The following is a 20,384-nucleotide window of genomic DNA, read 5'->3' as shown; positions in this document are numbered from 1 at the left end:
ATTGGCAGGTGCAAGTGATGTGATGAAATAAGATCCAGGAAGGTCAGTTTGAGTAGTAGGTCCACAGGTACACCCTGCAATGAATGAGAGTGCTGTCTTTTGTGACACAGTGCTGTTGTTTATCTGAACATGGCTTTACTCCTCTGACTTGTGCATGCAAAAAAATACAGATTCATCATTATTTACCACAAACAGTGCCTTTCACAATTTCCTATAAGATGGTATCCTCAAATAGCTTGCTTCGGTCTGACCGGTGGTCTCATAGTAAAGCAGAAAGGAAAACTGCAAATATGACTCTCTAATGAATGAAAGACTACCTAATGAATGCACGTCCAACATTAAGTCACCTTCTGTTTCAGTTATGGTCTCCACTAAAGTAGTTGGTCTTCAGCTGCGAATAGCTCCTTTATGTTCACCAGTTAGTAGCGTGTGCTGAGCGGGTAATGAACTGTAAGTGTATCAGAGCCATTTGACTGAAAACAGCTGCCTGCTGCAGCTGGAAACAAACTGATGTGAGAACTTTGAGGCTGAACCAAAAGAGGAAAGTTTGCTGGTTGCACAGCAGAATTGTTGATGATTCTCTGCAGGTTCATTTGAAACGGGTAGGGATCTTCATTTAGAGGGTTTTCTTCTGGCCAATACTCGATGTGTTGTGTGGATTGTTATTGGACACGTACGGCCTCGTTTGAATACATTTTAAAACTTCTTGCAACCGTTTAACTGATTGCATTAAAGGGTCAAGATTATCATTGTCAGTTGACAGCTAAACAGCCCGAGAAGTGGCATTCAAACACATGAGCACACAATGCACAAACCACGAGGACTGTGTTAAACCCTCCACCCAGCGGCTTTGTCAGGCTTTGAGGGAGCGCTGTGAATGAGCGAGTGTTTCTGAAGTGCTCTCCAGAGTGTTCGACCAAGGGATGAAGAGCCATCGAGTGGAGTTCAGACACGCTGTTAAATACACTCGCCACAGCGATGCCTACTGTCACTCTCCCGTCCCTCTGCTTTACAAGACCCTCCTCTTCCCTTCCTTTAGTCACTAGAGCAATGTCCCAGCCTCTGTCTTTTGTCCTCCTCTTGTATTGCTTTTTTTTCCTCTCGCCTGCCTCTAGCCCACCGGTGCAGCATGGCGATGTTTTTCTCTGCTGCTTTGTTGGGATGCCGTGTGGCTCGGCGGCAGCAGGCGCGGACGGCGGCCGTTTTTTGAGAAACCCGCCGGCCAGCCATCTGCGTGCTGCCAAGCTCTACGCAGCGTCTCTGAGAGCAAACAGATGCAGCGCTAAATAAACACGATTTATTTGAGCCCACGTGATGCGGTTCGGGCCACTTGCCACGGCACTTAACATGGCAGCTCCCTAACACTAACCAGGTGGGTGTCGAGCAACCGCGATAATTCTTCGCTGCCACCAGAGCATTGGGTTTAAGCTAATGGTCCTGATGGGACCAGGGGGAGCGGAGAGGGGGGGGGGGGTTGTCAGATGGGAAACCTGCGCTGTGAAAATATGACCTTGGAGCGGGAATGAGAATGAGAGCGGCTAAATTAATCTCATGATGGTCCAACTGCAGGTTCAGAGGCTTTTCCACACAGAAGAGATTAAAAGAAGAAAAAAAGAGAACAATAGTTTCAATACTTGACCTGCTGATGAGCCGTGCAGGTATGATGGTGTATTAGTGCCATAGGTAAAAAATAATTACAGAGCCAGGGGAGGGGGGGTGATATTTCATGAAAAAACTTGATTAATGTCGCAAATATATTAGAAAGAAACACACAAATTTACAAGGAAAATCTGAAATGCTCTGAGATTAAACTCACAAATGTACAACAAATTAATTTGGAAAAATGTATTTTTGGTCAAGGAACCACATCGCTTGACTTTGCAAGGCTGGGTGAACCACCGAGTGCAACATATATTATATTGCAGCAGAAACTAAGGACATCCATCCGCGCATTCTCGTCCGCTTATCCGGGGCCGGGAGCAGCAGACTAAGCCGGGTACTCCAGACGTCCCTCTCCCCAGCATACTCGAAGGACATAATTCACCATAATCTGTGGTTCAACACAAGCAGCTATGTTATGTGTGTCACGGCTGCACCCCCGTGAGCCCTGTGTGAGCGTGTGATTTATTTATTTTTTAACTCTCCTTATATTATGAATGCTGTGTACCTGGTTTATTTTCTCTCTCTCTCTCTCTCTCTCTCTCTCTAGGTGACAGCTTTCATGGGAGGAGTTGCACACCTGCGTACAATGTCGTCAGTGGACTCCTGCTGAGAGCACACCTGTGGAGGAGCTTCATTAGCAGCTTATATAGGTTGTGAGCATGCTGCGGCCAGAACGTCTTAGTTCATTATCTGAGTATATAAATAGATATATGGTTGGTTTTTAGTGTTCGCCGAAATAAAAGACATGCGCCGTTGTTTACTCAAAGATACTTTCCTGTATTTTCTACAGCACAGACGTAGCTTGACGGGGCCAGGTATACAAACGGCATTTTTTATTTTAGTTTTTTTTTATTTATCCAAGAGAGCGACGCCATTCTGCTGATTAACCAGTGGACTAGTAGCAGCAGGAGTGACGCTGTCTCACTGCTTACATTTTGGTTGAACATAAAGTAGAGATAAGTAGGCAACTAGTGTAAAATAACATGGCACTGTTGGTTGGTTTCCTCCTGTCCTCCCTCGTTTTTTTGTCATCAGCCGCCGTTTCTGAGAAAAAATACATGAATATCTGAATGCCAAAAAATGAATACCTACCCAGCAATGTATTTTCCAATTAGTTGAATATTTGGGTCCAGCCCTAGTGTATGTTGTTGTATCATAAAGCTGCTCAGATATTTGATAAAGTGCAGGTAAAGTTGCATGCAACAGGTGTCAATCAAACCAATGCCAACACATACTGTGTAGACGGGAAGCTAGAAAACAAAGAACAGGGCCATTTGTTCCCGAAACGTACACAAGGAAATAGTTTAGCCACACGTTAAACCCAAGGATGCAAAATACACCTAATTTCCGTCTAACTCTTCTCTGTATCATCCCATGACACTGAATATTTGAGGCCCATGGAACTGAACAAAGTACACACTAATAACAAACACACAGTGCAGTCCTCCTCCTCCTCTTCTGGCTCTGCAGATCCACCAGATTAATCATGGATCACATCAGTGCTCATGACTTCATGAGACTCATGATCGCTTACCACTGAAAAAAATACAAACACACAACTTGTGTAATGACGCATTCAATCGCATACCTGCTGGTGCAGCGTACACACACACACACACACACACACATAAAACAATGCTCCCCTTTGTGTTGCTCTCTCAGTAGCAGTTCAGTAATCTCCAGAGGCACATGACAGCACGAGTCCAGTGTCCAAAAGCAGATGTTACCGTCCGTGTTCTGACTCAGGCTTCACACTGAGCTCTCAACACTGTACTTTCATTATGAAATAACTACCGCTACAAATGTAAGCTTTCAGGTGTTATATTGCCTGTGGCGGCCATATTGGATGCGTCCGACCACAACGGACAACAGCATTGTTAGTCGTGTTTCTAAACATGCAGCCAGAACTGAATGGAAATCGTTCTGTACTATCTGATTATGTCTTTAATTGTCTGCTCAGCTGATTAATTGACACAGTATATGTTCGGAACAGTAGCTGCATAACAGCTTTATGTCCCATTTTTATATTATATTTGAAGGGCACTGTAGAACTGAGAGGAACTGCAAAGCTGGGTGATGATTTCATAAAGATATGTCACAACAAGCAAACCCTTTCACAGTACCCATGATCATTCAATCCATTAATATGAAAATATGGATTTATAAGGCTTGCATTTTCTTAGCCCTGCTAGTAGTTGTTCTTCGAGAAATTTAGTGCAGGTGCAACTGCATGAAAAGTCAGTCAGTCAAATAGATTCGGGGACAAAGTCCTGTTGTCTCTACAGTGAGAGCAGCGTTCACTCGGCACGGACCTTCTGCTGTCGACGTTCAGAGCAGGACGCTGAGGACACCACCCAATCACCTCCACCCCTGAATGAAGGATGGTCCTCTTTCTCCCCTTTCTCATCAGTGGCCCTGTGGGTGTGAGTGGAGGTGCGGGGGCGGGAGGGGGTTATAGCCTGAGGATATCAAGACATCATCTTTTCCATGATTCCTCTGCTGAGGTGTGAAACAGCGTAAGAGAAAGGAATGGTCCCCCCCCCCCCCCCCCCCCCCCCCCGAGGCTAATGGAGCACAAAGTGGACCTGAGCTATAAATGCTGATGCAATCAAAGGATGCCAATAACCTGTGAAATGCAAACTGTTCATATGGACGACAATGGAGCAGGGGCGACATGAGGACATTGACGACAGCGAGACACGGGGTTTCCTAAATGCAGAGGTTCTGCATCCTGTTTTGTTTTTATCGGTTCATCACATCATTTCTCAAATCCCAGCTGTGTTGGATGTTCGACAACACTTTGTGAATGATGCAACTCTTCCTCGCTGGCTGAAACACTGGCCAGTAGAGGAAACACACATGCGATTGAATAATGTATGCGGCGGATCAGCTATCGGGAGACTCGGCAGCTCAAACTCAGATAATGAATCATCCCCACATCATACTCATAACAATACAGCCAATACTGGATGAGATCTGATCTGACAGTGCTGTCCATTCAAAAATGGAAAACTTTTCACACCTGACATGTACTATGCCTTAGGCCATGTGGTGGCCTTGACTCTATATTGCAACTTATAACTACTTTTAATTTTAGTGGGAGATTTCAGGCCATTTTTGCCAACAATACAACTCACAGTGACTATCGTCAACCTGAGCAGCAGGTGGAGACGCTCTTGCTAACTTACAACAGATTCAAACGTGAAGACACAATAGAGCAACATTATCCCAAGATTCATGAGTGAATGTCAACCAGTCAACCTTTTTTATGAAACAAGTTTCATGATGTTACGTGCAGCTTGAAAACCCTAAAAACACACAAGGAATGTAAGACTCTTCCAATAGAAGCTCATTTGGCTGATAAGGTGGTGAGTTAGATCTCATCATCCAATATCAGTTTTGAACCCACAACACTTTTGAGCCAAGTGTCAAGATTATTGTTGGATAAAAGTCAAGTTGAGCAACAGAATTTAGTGCTCCGCTCAAATGTTTACCAGCAACCTTTTGTGAGGAATGTTTTCTTGCATGTTACTCAAGGCACAAGTTGATGTAATGAATCCATCAACACACCTTAAATATCAACTGTGACCGCTCCCTTTGTTTCTTACTTAGCGAGATGTCCACTTGAGATTGGATCACCTGACACGCATGTTAATGCCAGGTGTGAAGAGGGCCAATACTATTGAAAACAATGGAAAGATGTGGTTGGTTATCGATACCAAAACTCAGGTATGGTAATGGGAACGATATCAAAACCAATGTTCAAGCAATAGCCAGCTGTACCCGTAACTCATCTTCATAACAAAAAAGGGATAAATGTCATTTTCATGAGTAAAAAAAATCATTAATCCCTGTGAATTCGTTAAAACCCATGAAAATATTTCATTCAATTCCATTTCGGCACGCTGTGTAAATGGGGTCTAAAACTCACACTCTTTGGACATTCCCACTCCGAAGCACTTCTGCAGGCGGCAGTACTGGCAGCGGTTCCTCGTCACCTTGTTGACAATGCAGTTCTTGTCCCGGTGACACGTGTACACCATGTTCTTCTGGATGCTTCGGCGGAAAAAACCCTGAGGAAACAGACAGGGGAGGGGGGGGGGGGGGGTGTTCATGAAAAGAAGACTCTCACAACGTTAACCAAATTTTTCTCTCTAATCTCCCGCAGCCGCATGTTTTCTAAAACATCCGCACAGCTCCATTGAAATTCTCCTGCCACAGGATCTCATGATGTCACGACAGCCTGTGTAACAATGCGCTGGATGTTTTGTCTCTTCCGTTGCCATTAAGGCTGAGAGAAAAGAGAGCCGGCGTGTCCCTGCTGGGGAGCTCTGAGGAGCTTCGAATGCTGGATTTAACCTCAGAAACAGAGCACTTGTGGGAACAGAGAGTGAAGAACCTCGGGGTAACAGTGAGGCTGTTGATGCTGTTATGGAAGAATAACCGAGGACTTTGGTTCAGCTGTGGGCGGGGAGCTCCACGTCGGAAGGTGACATTGAGCTTCTGTGGAAGACCAAAGACACATTTTCTCTCAAAAGAATGCTTTCATTGTAATCCAGTGGAACAGCAGTTCAGTGATATGTCTTAATTGGGCTCATTCAATGTTTTAGTGTCCAAAGAGATAGAAGTAAATACGTTTAAAACCCACGTAGCTCTTGTGATAGTGGAAGAGCTGTGGTGAGAGGAGGGATCTTTACAGTGTCACTCCTCGATAGCCAAGAATGACAAGAACATTTGAACGATGTAGCCATGATAATTTCATTTGTAACACTGGTTAATAAAAATAACCTGAACGGAGGAATGAATGTCCTTGAATTTTATAAAAGTTCAGTTGCGGTAATGATGTAAAGTCTACTTATGAGGCCTGTAAAAAGGCTGGCACACAAAACCCACGGGACACACGTTTACAAAGGGTTTAATTAAGTAACCACTTTCCAATTAGTCAAGTGATTAAACTGGTTTTCACGTCCAAAAGCAAAACTGGGGATTTGCGTGTTTATTTAGAGTTGTATGGAGAAGCTTAAAGGCGTGAATATAAAACACTGTAATTTAAACAGTCATTGCAGCTTATTGGCCTTTTCTTTTCATATTTTACGATGTGAAGGATATTCTGGCCTTTTGATCGCCACAAGAGGACCCTGCTTCCAGCTGCATGTTAGCAATTTTGTCAAGCTTCAGAAACTTTTAAGGGATGAAAATGATTCATGTTTTTATGTAAATGCCAGAAATGGCCCTTGATTAAAAGCAAATTGAAACATTTTGTGTGCGACACGGAGAGCAATAAAAGATATACAATGTGGATCCTCCTTGAAAGTCCGACACAGAAACAGAGGCTGAGCTCTGCTACATTTGTTTCCAAGGAAAGTGACAGAAAGCAGAAGAGCATAGGAAGTGGGGGTCGTCACAGATTATTTTTTTCCCCCTCTCAATATAAATTTTCCGTTGCTCTGGGGTCTTTTGCAATGACCGTCTATCATCCAGGCCCTTATGCACATGTTTGCAGGCTTTTTTTTGCCTGAGGAGCTTCGCTCTTCATAAGGAAGAGGGGGGGGGGGTTAAAATTCCATTTACCATAGCCTGTGTGACGGATGGGGCCTTGCCATTTCATTAGCGAAGCAGGATGCACGATGGGTAACAGATTAGATCACAGGACTGAAACGGCTGACTCTGTAGCCCATCTCGCCTCGGCCCCGAACATCCGTCAACCTCCGGACCGACCCCCCCCCCCCCCCGGTAGCACCGATGCTAACCAAAAGCAGCCAGTCACGTGTCACGTGTCGGTGTTGATGACACGTGATCGGTCCGAGGTCACCTCCCCTCAGCTGGTATTATTCATTTTCTTAATAGATGCCTTTATCCTGGCTGATGTAAGCCAAGTGTGTTCGCAGACATTACCTGCGGGGTCTGATGGATGACCATGGAAGCGGCCTGCGTCGCCATCGGCTGCCATATAAGTGTGTTCAGGTTGGGTGCAGAACCCAAGGCTACTCAGGTACTTATGTCATTCAAAGCTGAGAGCATGCAGGTCACTTAGCCTTGGAAATCTACACGTGTGTGTGTGTGTATGATAAGTGCTGTACAGTGTACTGGGGGTTTTACTGGGAGCTGGAGCTGCTGCGGTTTGCGTGTTGTGCACTTGCTGCAGACTGCTTCCCCAAGACAGATTTGCATTTTGTGAGCTTCAGCTGTTTGGGGACAGTGTGTTGGCAGTTCAACGCCTGAGCTGCGATGCATCTCATTTAAACTTTCCTCATCCACATTATTGATACATCACATCAAATATATACACTGATGGGGGGAGCAAAAACCATTTTCTGGCCTGACAAAAGTTATAGATTGTCTACTCTCACAAGAACTCTACACGAGCTAATCCCAAACTATCAGCTCAACGAGATACCAGTCGCGTTAAGTGACATCATTATTTAGTAATTTGGGTGAACTTGCTTTCATTAATATTATTTAATAATGTATTTAATATTTAATTGAACTAATCAACCAGGGACCAAATGACTGTAATGTGAAATGTGTCGCTTGTAGTGAAAAACCCACAGAGAATTATCAACACATTTATATTAGAGGCTGACATTCGATCAAAACTCAAATAATCAACAGCCTCATACTGGTTTTCTTTAGGCAATAATACACCGTGTGACTGTACGCAGAGCCAGTAAGCACCAGTGTCTCAATTATGTTACTGATTTATGAACACAACATTCTGCATTGACACACACAAAGTCAGAGGCTTTTGGTTTGTTTCCATGAATCGGTTTTGGTCCTTCGCCAAGATCAGGTCATTGTGGGTTAATACGTTCATCCCAATGTGCCTCAGCTCATTTGACTCCAACTCTGCCGCTGACTCATCGTCTTCTCTTAGATTCAGGACAGGATCTCTTGCAAGAAGACTAAAGCTAACAGGTGCTATGCTAGCAAAAAGCCAGCCTCCTTACTGGCCAATAATCCATGAAATGGGCAAATATAGACACAGCATTGTTCTTAAGGTACTCCTAGTTGCACAATTACAAGATGTAAATTTAGGGGGGAAAAAAGGCTAAAACGATACACAATTTAACATACATCTCATTGCAGCTCCATGCAGACATGACTTGTGGAAAGAATCCAAAGACAGACCTGCCATGCCTGGTTACGGTTGGCAATCTATTGCTGTTTAAGGGAGGGGGTTAACCAAATGATAAATGAAGAGTCAAAGTCATGATGTCACGTCTGGGCAGGACTTTGTTCCACTGGCTTCTGTAACTCAATGCAATCTGTCGCTCGCTGTGTGTCCCCGGGGTTTACTTTCCATCACAAATCAGCACATACGAGTAGAAAGTGACACCGACAATTGACCGACGTACAGCAGCGTGGTTACGAACAGCATCGCAACTTGCTTTCGTTTACGTCTGTAAAAAGTGTGTTTGGCTCCATGTTTAAAATCTCAGGACTAAGATGAGCCATCTTTATATATAAACTACCCATAGTATACAGTATAGGCTGTAAGTGTGTGTATAATACGTGTAGAGAAGGCTGTTTGTGTATCTCCCGTTTCTCTGCAGCAGTAGTGAACAGATGCCGCGACTCAGAGCACTTCATCGCTACAAGCCTCCAGGGAATCACCAGTGTCTGAGACGACACGACGACTCACACAATCAGCACATCTGCTCCTTTGCCTTCATCCTTTTTTCTTCACTTTGTCTTGTTTTTTGCTCATCTGTATTTCCTCTTTTGTCCTTTCCTCCATGTCTTCCTCTTCTCCTTTCACTCCTCCCCTCCGCCACAGGACATCAGTGTCGACCTGAGACTGGAGGCCGCTCTGGAGCGCGCGTGTCCTGCGGGGTTTACTCATTTGAAGCTTATAAATGTGCAACCAAAGGACACCCTTGAGCTGAGTGTTGTACAAAGGCGTTTACCCAGGTAGAGGGGGTTGGGGGTGGGTGGTTAGCTGCTGGACTAAATAAATGATAGGATCAGAGGTTTCAGCTGTGGGGACATGCTGAGAATGAATCACACCCCGAACACAAGGATGCAGAGGAGGGCAGAGCCGCTAAACTCAGTTTATCTGTCTGCAGCATAAAGCTTTTCAACTCTTTTATTTCTTCCAAGTTATCTTAAAAGTTTTGTTTTACAGCAGCTGAATAGTTTTAGAGCCAACACTTCTTTTGAGCAAGATTTGACGCCAAAAATTATCCCCAGAACCCAAGGATAAGAAAAGCAATCAAATGTCTTCACGCATATGTGAAATTATATTGAGAGAGGCACTAGCTTCCCATACACAAGTAGTTTTAACTGAACTCTGATAATTGAACTGCATTGTATTTACCATACGTTCGTTTCATATGTGGAAGACAAGGCGCTGGTAAAAATGGGTCCTGTATAATTTCTACGTAAGAAAAATCGATGACAAATCAAATCAAAAGAAACAGGCACTGCAATACAGTTCAGCAGCATCACAAACAGCTGCATCAACACCTCTCCAAAACAGTTTCAACAAGATTTATTGCAGGACCGTTTTATTGGACTGCCTCAGTTTTAGATCTTGCAAATCTTGTTGCATCAATCCAAATATTTTTATTATCCGCGCCCGGAGGATCGTGCGATCAGTCGCGTGTGTCTGTGAGTGAGCGAGCATCCGTGTGTCTGTCCACGGCTAATATCGCATTCTGGTGCTGCAAACTGCATTTTATTTTGGGTGGCCGGTTATGGCTGCACGTTAAAGGACCTCTTGTGTTTGCGGTGACACTTTCTCGAAACACCTTTTACTGGCTATCTTACACTGCCATTGTCTCTCTGCTCTCTCTTCATGCCACAACTCTCCGCTCTGTTCTGTAGATAAGGTCATGTTGAGATGTAATGTCGGAGCATCAGGGGACACGGGTCCAGCCACCTGGGAGACGAGGCCACTTCCCCCTGGACTGATAAACTGCACCTTAACCGAGATCATTATCCAACATCTTGTTATCTTAATGGGCCAGGGATAGGGTGTCAGAGCGATGGCCCCGCCATCTTAGGCCTTCTCATTTACAGATTAAAAAACGAAAGTGCCGCCCATTCATTATTTAGCTACAATCCAACCCCCCGTCCACCTGGCCTCCTCCTCTTTCTCCCCCCTCCCTCCCTCCCCTCTCTCTCTCCCTCTCTCTGTCTCTGTTCTTCCCATCGACTGGCTGTCCGGCTCTCTGGACTCGGCCACGGCGCTTTGTGTTGCCTGAGCATTCAGTACAGCCGAGGGGAGAGAGGCAGAGCGGCGGATTAGCTTTCGCTCTTAATCGTGTCGACATCTTATCACTGCCGTGGAAAGTGGAGAGGACACTGGAGACCCTGGGGGGTTCCAGAAAAATGAGGAGGAGAGGTAGAGGGGAGAGTAGTAAGAGGGAGAAGGGGGGGGGGGGTATTTATCCAGTTTATCCAGTCCAGGCTATTACTTACACCTGCAGTGCACTGGAAAGAGACGACAGAGTTCACTTGGCTTGTAGGACAAGTGGGCGCGTTAGACAAGTTAAAGACGCAGGACAACGAGTAAAGCAGGTTTCCTAAAATGTTCCTGTCCCATTGTCACCGACTGCTGTCTAAGGAGAACTCACATTTTTGTCATTATAATGTCAAAGATGCACGATAAAGGCTTGAATACAAAAAAAGAAGAAAGAAGACCTGAACATGAATTTAACTAAAATAAATAATGAAAGAAAACAAAAAAGGATTTTTGAATTTGTGGAAAATGCAAAACCGTCAAAGGTTGCATATGTCTGACACTTAAACACAGATTTAACACATTGACACAGACTGTGTCAATGCCATCAGAGACTGGACGGCAGAAAACTGCTTACAACTCAACGACTCGAAGACGGAGGTCCTAGTTATTGCTCCAGAGGAGTTTGTCCCCATGATCAGGCAGATTATCGGTCCACTCTCCTCTGCTGCCCGTTGCAACCTGCGCAATCTAGGGATTTCCTTTGATCGATCCATGTCATTTGACCCTCATGTTAAGCAGCTGTCCAGGTCATGTTTCTTCCATCTAAGAAATATCAGTAAACTGAGATCTGTAGTGTCAACACCTGAACTAGAGATGATCAGACACACATTTATCTCTTCACGCATTGACGACTGCAACTCACTTTTCACATCACTCAGTGCATCTGCTCTTAACCGTCTGCAGGTCATCCAAAACGCTGCCGCCAGATTACTCACCAGGACAAATCGACGGTCTCACATCACCCCCGTACTCCGATCTCTCCACTGGCTCCCTGTAGCATCTCGGATACACTTTAACATTCTCACCATCACTTACAGAGCACTTCACGGTCAGGCTCCGGCTTATGTAGCTGATCTACTTCGCCCCTATTCACCCGCCCGCACTCTCAGGTCAAACGCTCTCGGTCTTCTGTCCCACGCACACGATTTAAGACCCGAGGTGACCGAGCCTTTGAGGCAGTGGCCCCGAGGCTCTGGAATGCTCTGCCTGCAACTCTACGCCTCGCAGAGACTGTGGATACTTTTGAGAACCAGCTCAAAATCCACCTGTTTAGACTGGCGTTTGAGTAAAAACCCATGTCCTAGACCTGCTCTTAAAATATGTTTTACATTTTTATTTTATTTTTTATTATTTTTCATTTATTTATTTTTTATTTTTCTCTGTGTATGTAATTTATTGACCCTAGGGTCACATTGTGCTTTTTATGCTTTTAACTTTCTGCTCTGTTCAGCACTTTGTGATGTTATGTCTGTGAAAAGCGCTCTATAAATACATTTAATTCATTCATTCATTTTGTTTTTCAATATTTTGTTTGAATTTTTGAAATGAAACGACCCTCAGGTTAGGACCCAATGTGTTGAAGAACCTTTTATTCTATCAGTGTCATCATTTATATTGTTGTAAGAGGGAAGAGGACACACCGTGCTTGCAAAAGGTTCGGTTCTTTAGTTCTGTGTTGTTGAATGATTTAAACTTTGCAGCTTAAGCGTGTCCTGTGGAGGTATCACAGCAGACAAAAGACGCACGCCACAGATGCAGCTCAGGGACACCGAGCTGAATGGGCTGAAAGCAGCAAATAGACTGCATGCATTTTCTCTGGACTTGCTTTAAATTTCACAAACAAAAACCTCATGCCAATGTAATAATTTGAGAGTCGTGAGCACATGTAGTTAGTTGCCACGGTGAGGGAGCAGTTTTAGCATGAAGAGCAGGATAAGAACAATAACACATGCGTTTCCCCCTTTAATTCCAAGATTCTCTTGAGTCAATCGCTTTAAAGACATCGTTTGTCAACGAACAGCAATAACATTTTAAGAAAGCCACATTCCTCCAGTAAACACGTCAAAACCTTTGTTTGGGGGGGGGGGGGGGGGGGGGGGACACAAAATGGGGATGGCAGTGTTGTTGTGGTTCACCTGCCATATAAACTGAAGAAACAGAACAACGGGACAAAAAAAGCAACCCGGGCCGCACAAAGACCTGCATTGTCACCGCGGCAAACGTGAAACCTCAACAGATAAGGCAGAAACAGAGCAGCAGTCAACAGCTACAACAATGAAGACGAGAGACCGCTCTCTCAGACCCCCACTCTTCTGTTCCGGTCCTCCCCCTTTCCACACCAACACCCCCCCCCCCCACCCCCCCCCCCCCCCACCCCCCCCCCCCTCCCTTTCCCGAAACCCAATCAGTGCTTATCTATCCATCCGCGCACCTGAAGTGCACAGATGGACCAGGAGATACAGTACAGATTGAAAGGCGAATCAGGGGAAAGTAAAAACAGAGGAAGGGAACAAGAGGAGGAAGAAAAAGGAGCGATCGTAGTGAGAGGCCTGAACAGAGGAGCTGTGTGACTCACCCAACCGGCTCTGAATAGCTGCAGAGACAGAGAACCGGAGACCGAGCGAGAGGCATGAAAAAAAAAAAAGACAACGGAGAGAATGAGGTTTCAGATCACCCGGTCCTCCACAGACGCCCCACTGTGGCCCTATTCTTCAGGTTGCCGCTCGCCATTCAGCGCTCGTCTTTCGGCCCTGGGACCTGGCGGGGGCCCCCGGAGTGATCAGGAGCCATCTTTAAGCTCTCTCACCCTCCGACGGGAGGCCTCCGTGCTGCTCGCTGACACATTAACACACAGCGCACAGAGTCGGACCTGCTGCTGACCTGTCCCACCCAGCACAGCCGGCACAGGGACTCGCAGTAACAGTAGCGCGTTTCCAAAGTAAGGACATTGTGTCAGGCCTACTTCAGGGTGTTAGTTTAAGGATTTGGTTGAGGGTTAACGGATACATCAAGTGTAACAAGAAACAAATGCGTATGGAGAAGGGTTGACATGAAGTTGCCATGATGCAAACAGAGTAACAGGAGAGGGATGAGCTCATGTTTGGACATGAGTATGATGTGTCAGTCCAACCCTAACCCTAACAATTACGTTCCCACGATCAATTTTGTTGAAATGTGTTTCTGCCGAGATTACAATCGTAGCTTTAAACACGTGTTTCAGAGTTGACGGTTGAAAAAAAAAGAAAATACATGGTGCGGTTCAGTAAAACATAAAGTAACTCAATCTTGACTTTGTTTCACGCGGGACACGAACGGCGTCCTGTGTTTGTTTCACCTGGTTATCCGCCCTGATCTCCTCTGAAAGTCTGCTTATGCTATAATTAAAAACATATTTGAAATACGTCAAAGCCAAATGCAATCAGTGAGCTTCAGACGTATTGTTGGGCAATTATTTTGACTAGAACCAGGCTGGCTGTTTCCCCCTGCTTCCAGTCTTTCTGCTAAGCTAGGCTAACAACATCCTGACAAGACAATTCAAACTATGATGATAAAAAAAACTCACTTTGACTCATGCTCTCGCTGCAGTTTCCTGTATACGATGGAATTACGTCCTGAGATGCATCTTTTCGACATTAGACCAACAATCCAACAAGTTATGTTTTACAATGAAATCTCCACACATTGATGGTCTTCTATGTCTGTTTTAGCAGGCGGGGGCTAATTGTCCTGACAAACAGTAGAAAGAATGAATTCCTCAAACATCAAATCACCCTCAGTATCAGCAGTTGAGCAGCAGATTGCACTGCAGGCAGAGGAGAAGGATGTCGTGGCGTAACAGTCATATCTATTCCCCGTCACACCTCCGCGGCGCTGACCCTCTGTTTGATTTTCTCTCTCTATTAACGCTCTGGCCTCTTTTATGTTGTACACTGTTGACAAATCACATTATGGAGTGTGTGTTAGCACCGGGGGGAGCTGTGTAGATTATGGTGGCAGGCAGAACGCAGGCAGAGAAAAGGGTCCCGGCAGATCCATGTCCTCTTTTTTCCGCTCTCTATCTCTGCAGTAAACTGTCAACTCAACTGGGCTCTTCATCATCGCCGTCCTGCAATAGCAGCGGACAGCGGGGAGTAAATAAAGACACGAAATGCACATGGGAGGAGGGTGCTGCTGGTGGATGAAGATGGGGGTTGAAAGGGGGAAAACAGGACGGATAACTAAGAGCAACACGAACAAATATTTCAGCTTTTCTTTTAATGTAAGTGACAATTGAATGTGCATTTTGCTCCCGATTATATACATATTTAAACTAAACCCAGGGCCGGATACATCTCACAGCAAATATGTGAGTGCACATCCTCAAATCTGTGTTTCCACAGCAGCAGAAATATGCATATGCATTCTTGTTACCAGATTTAAAAACTCCTGCATAATGCATCGTTACACCAAAGAGGGTGTATTTTTAGTCGTGTTTGTGTGTTTGTCTGTTAGTCAGCAGGATGTCTCAAAACCAGTGTGCACAACACCGTCTCACAATCCGTGCTGTGCACTTCCAAAACCGAGAGGACCTACTTCAACAACACATTACCATCACAAAATGATTTATTCCACACTCAGCGAAAGAATAAGAAATGTTATTTAGAACTTTTTGTAAGTTTGAAAGTCACGTTCAGACTTACCCCGAACCTGCACTTCTCAACACCAGAACCAAACTGCTTTTTTTGCCACTCACGAAAATTTTTCTCTTCATCTATTTCTCTTGAACCTTGTTAAAAAACCACAAGTCAAAATGAAGACTGTCCTAATAATACACACACCGGTCTGAAATATTTGGCTTCTGACTCGACATTTAATCAAATCGGCTTAGTGCTGCTGCTGCTCGGCAGTAAAGGCGAAAGCTGTGGAGGCCCACAGCGGTCTGGGGAATAAAGTCAATTGTAAAAAGAAACACCTGAGCCGCACAAATGCTTAAAGATTGTGGAGGCAGAAGTACCATCAATGTTTTCAATAGATTATGGTCACCGCCTGCACATGGACCTGTTTGTGTCCTGGATTTGAAGCTCAATGAGGCTTTAAGGCGAAGCTGAACTGCTTAAATGCATTACTTCTCCGATATTTCTAATTTGCACAACCGTGCTTTCATTCATGCTTCACAATCACTGGCTATCAGCTGACTTGCATCGCCCAATCACATTCTTGCAGATGTACAGCGAACCCATTTGAATCTGACACTTGTCACTATTACTCTGTTTGTTAAGCAGAGCCTCTATGAACCAAATTCAACCGTATAACCGATGCAGGATAATTACACTTGTAGAAAGACAGACGTCAACATTGGGAACATTCAGTTATTTGCTTTCTTGTGATCGTTACTCCTATTTATTATCGTGAGGTACAGAGCTATTAGCCTAGCTTAGCAAAAAGACTGTTGCCTTTAACAGGGACACGTTTCCCGGAAACAATGAAACATTCTGTTAAATAAAATATGGTTTGTTAAGAAATCTGATTTGTAGGCGAATCTTAGTGAGTTTATACTAAACCTGACTCTGCCTTTTGGTTTTAGCTGGAAAAAGAACAGAGAGCAGAGAGTTCAGATGGAGGAGTGTTTCTTGAGCATTCTGAATTGTGTTTCATTCAAAGAGGTTATGGTCTCCCGCTTGTCAAACCAGTTCCATCAAACTAATCCCGCCGTGTCAACGCCTCGGGACCCACCAAGTAAACGAGAGAGGGGGGAGGAGTGTTCACGGCTCAAAGTTTTGTCCTCGTTCCTAAAGGCCTGTCAGCGCTGACGACACGCGTATACAGATTCAAGCCTCCTTTTCTTTCCGGACGCTTCAGGGCTTATGCAAAGCAATGTTAAGACGTCATTTTGTAAAGTGCTTTGCACACGTTCTATCCTCGAAGCTTTCCTCTGGTGGTGTCTCGTCATAAAGACAGCTCCCTGTTTTTAGGGTCCAGTTTTTTAGAGATCCATCTCTGCGAGTGCTATCTTCATTCCTCCATTGTATTCAGACATTAGTAGTCTGACATAGACTGTGCAACATTAGTTTTATTTTTTGTCATTAGGGCAGCAGGTGTCCATTGTTTGTTTTGGCTTTATTCCAGGGGTGTCAGACATGCGGCCCGAGGGCCAGTACTGGCCCGCCAAAAAGTCCAATCCGGCCCCCATGGGCTGACTTTGAAAAGTGTGAAAATTGCAGCGATGTCATCAACTTAAATTCATTTCTCAATAAATTGCAAGTGTTTCCAAGAAAAATGGACCAGTTACTTTTTCTTCAAGGAAGTAAATGGGAAGCCTGTGTTCACAGCACCTTTCAGGGCTCCCGGTTCGGCCCACTTGAGATAAAAGTGAGATGTGGCCCCGTGAACTAAAATGAGTTTGACCCCTGCATTCTTCAAATTAGACAGGACCGCTACAGGAAGAGCCACAATGCTCACACTTTATAAGTGTATATCATAAGCTGTCATGGCGCAGCTCAAGCCATTTTAAATAATGTGCTTCAGAACACAGAAGTGCTGTGGTCGCGTTGTGTCTGGAAGGCCCTAAAGTCCGAGGTTCATGGGAGAGCAATATGTCAAATTGCCAGCACATTTAGGGAACAGAGTGTGTGTCAGAAAAGGGCTTTAAAAATTCCAACGGACTTTACTGTGTTTTCATCTGAGCAACTTTCTCGCAAAGAAATAGTCCCTATGTAATCTGTTTACAGCCTGTTCTCTGGAAAGAGAGGTTGCTCTGGAATTAGAAAGATTTTTCATCATTTGCTTGCAACAGCCCTTTAAGTTTCCTCTACCGTGAGAAATTCGGATGGACTTGATTAGGAGTGAAACATTAGCTGCAGGAAATGATGCCAAAAATATGAGGCTTTACAGGAAGACAGATAGCCAGCAGTTCCTCATGCTTGCAAAGCCAAATATAACCAGATATTTCATTTTTTTTCTTCTTGTGTTCGTCAATGAACAGGAGAGGTAGAAAAGTAATCATGCTCGAATAAAGTTGCAGAAGCGTTGATCAGATTGCCTCTTGGGTCTTTGCGATGTTCCCACGTTGCCTGGGACATTTTGTGGAGTTTTCAGAAGGACAGTAATAACAGGAAGTGTGGGGGTGACTGAAAGTGAAGGCTGCCATGACTTTGGAGGATTTCTTGACTTTGGGTCAACACAGATGAATCTGTCATCTGTTGCATATGCATGTGCTTCTGGAGGCGCATATGCCTGCACCCCGTTTTAACAATTCAAATCAGCTCTGCCTGTCAAGGCCACACACACTCAACTCAGTCATGCTAGAATAATCACACACTCCTAAAAGTTCCCTACCACTGTACCTATTGTGTTACAGTAATGCTGTTTTTCCTCTTGCTCTTTGTGCAATGGGCATCCTGCTAGAACAGTAAGTGGATTGACAGAAAATGAAAAAAAAGTTGTTTATTATCTCAGAATAGATTCCAGATTCTGACATGGGAAGCTTTGCTGCTGTTCTCTGTTTTTAATAATTGCACATTGCTATTATTTGACATTTTATATGTTAAGGGATTATTAAATAAATGAGGATTTGTTCAATAAAATACAATATAAAATGCAAAAAAACTAGTTATAGCGTTTCTCGTAACCTTATTAATTAGCTTACTCAACGTCTGAGTGGACCCGTTAAGTTCACATGAATGATTAGATACAGGGCTGGGAACTTCTGTGCATATGCATGCATGTGAATGTGGATATTGTTTTTGAAGTGCTTCACACACACACACATATATATATCTATATATATATCTATATATATATAGATATATATATATATCCTACAAAGCACACACACACACGTTGTGTCTTTGAGTCTATTTGTGGCTCTAATTGGCACATTCACTGGGCAGTAAAAGGCTCTTCTTGCTGGCTAAAAGCCTACAGCTGTACAGCATGCTTGGTTGCATCTACCGAATAGAAGGGGCTCGCCCCTTGCACTGCAGACAACAATGCCTTCGCCATGGAGACAGAAATACAACACAGAGGGAAAAAAACAAACTATAATCCGCTGCTTAATCCTCTTGAGTCAGGATGTCACAATAATCAAGGCCATTCTGCCATGAAGTGAACTATTTTTACAGCAGCGGTCTGGAGTGAGAGGATGGATGGAATGAAACCATATTGGCTGCATTCTCAGGAGCACTCTGACGGAGATTTCACTTTATCCACCACCTGCATCCGTCATTAGGGAAGCACAATCTGCACTTCGGGTGCTCAGTCCCAGTTTGTTGTGCCCCAAACTAAACTGTTGTGTACATACTTCATGAACAGCACTGATATCTTTTTTTTTTAATAGTAAGTTTTCCTTAAAGGTGCAATGTGTAAGATCTGGCTATCTGCTCCAAACAAATAGGGGGCAGCATTTCACCTCTACTTCTTGGTCCATACAATCTAAATTCACAGTTATCAGTTATTTAAAAGGAAAAAAAGCTAAATAGTAACTAACAGCAAGGCAAGAATGTGTAAAACAAAAAGACCAAACTGCTGAAACTCCGGTCAAAACAACACTGCTATGTTATGAAGTTCCATTGTTAGCCATGTTTACTGTGCCACTAACCGGGGGCTGTACAGGCTGTGTGAGCGTTCATAGTTTGTTTATTGGATTATATCCAACATGGCAGAAAGTCCTCCCCACCACCAGGAGAGCACGCAGCAGCTCTAGGAGCCTTACTTACAGTTAGCTGTAGAAATAGTCTCCTAGTGGCGGAGAAGATGAAGGAAAACAGGTTGTTTTCTTGTTTCCGCCACTTTTGATTAAATCCAAAGTATGAAAACATACACAGGCCCTGTCCTTAAACGTGATAGACAAGCCGTCTGGGCAGCTCTACTTCTTTGTCCTCTCATGCTGGACTGCAGGCAGACTGGAGGCTACAGTCCCTCACTATCGCCTCTCGAGGTACACGTGGTATTACAAGACAGGACATGTCAGGGCTAGCTGGTTAGCATGCTCATTTCATTAGAAAACACATACACTGTAACCTCCTCACATTCTGTTCATAGTGTCAGTTCATTGTTTTTGAACCTTTTAAACTAAAATCACGGCCACATCTTTCTTACACATTGCACCTTTTTAAACAGAGGCCAGAGCAGCGAGGTCAGAGGTCATGACAGGCCCTTTAGGACGAGGCTTATATCGGCGCATGGGAGCCCGCGGAGAACTTAGTTTGACCCAGAGCCTAGTGAGTGAGCTGATCACCACCTCCCTCTGGGCCAAAAACTCCAAAGGATTCCTGGCATACCACTGCTTCAATTACAGAGGCTGGAAGGAGAGAGAGGACGTCGCGGCGCAGTCTGGCTGCATGGGAGAAAACAGCATCGCCTGGGAAGGAATCACACAGGCTGTCTGCGAGGAGGACACGTGCACTTCTCCAGGAGACGTCACTGTAATGTACTACTGCTCCCAATAAGTAATGTACTTTTATCAGCAGTTTTACGTAACGTTGCAGACTTAATAAAT

The 20,384-nt window shown here is 44.4% G+C and overlaps 1 protein-coding gene across 1 annotated transcript in view; it reads right to left on the bottom strand.

Annotated features, from left to right (window-relative positions):
* LOC306791182 (retinoic acid receptor beta-like) overlaps nt 1-20,384 on the bottom strand; it is a gene marked incomplete at both ends in the record, with an annotated part of 59,537 nt that overhangs the window by 28,099 nt on the left and 11,054 nt on the right. Inside the window, one exon of the mRNA XM_079287819.1 lies at nt 5,594-5,735. Coding sequence (XP_079143945.1) covers nt 5,594-5,735 — 142 coding nt within the window. The remainder of the gene's footprint in view (nt 1-5,593; nt 5,736-20,384) is intronic.

The sequence above is a fragment of the Melanostigma gelatinosum genome, assembly GCF_949748355.1.
Source record: "Melanostigma gelatinosum genome assembly, chromosome: 17".
Classification (NCBI taxonomy): domain Eukaryota; kingdom Metazoa; phylum Chordata; class Actinopteri; order Perciformes; family Zoarcidae; genus Melanostigma; species Melanostigma gelatinosum.
This window is presented reverse-complemented; position numbering and strand designations above follow the sequence as displayed.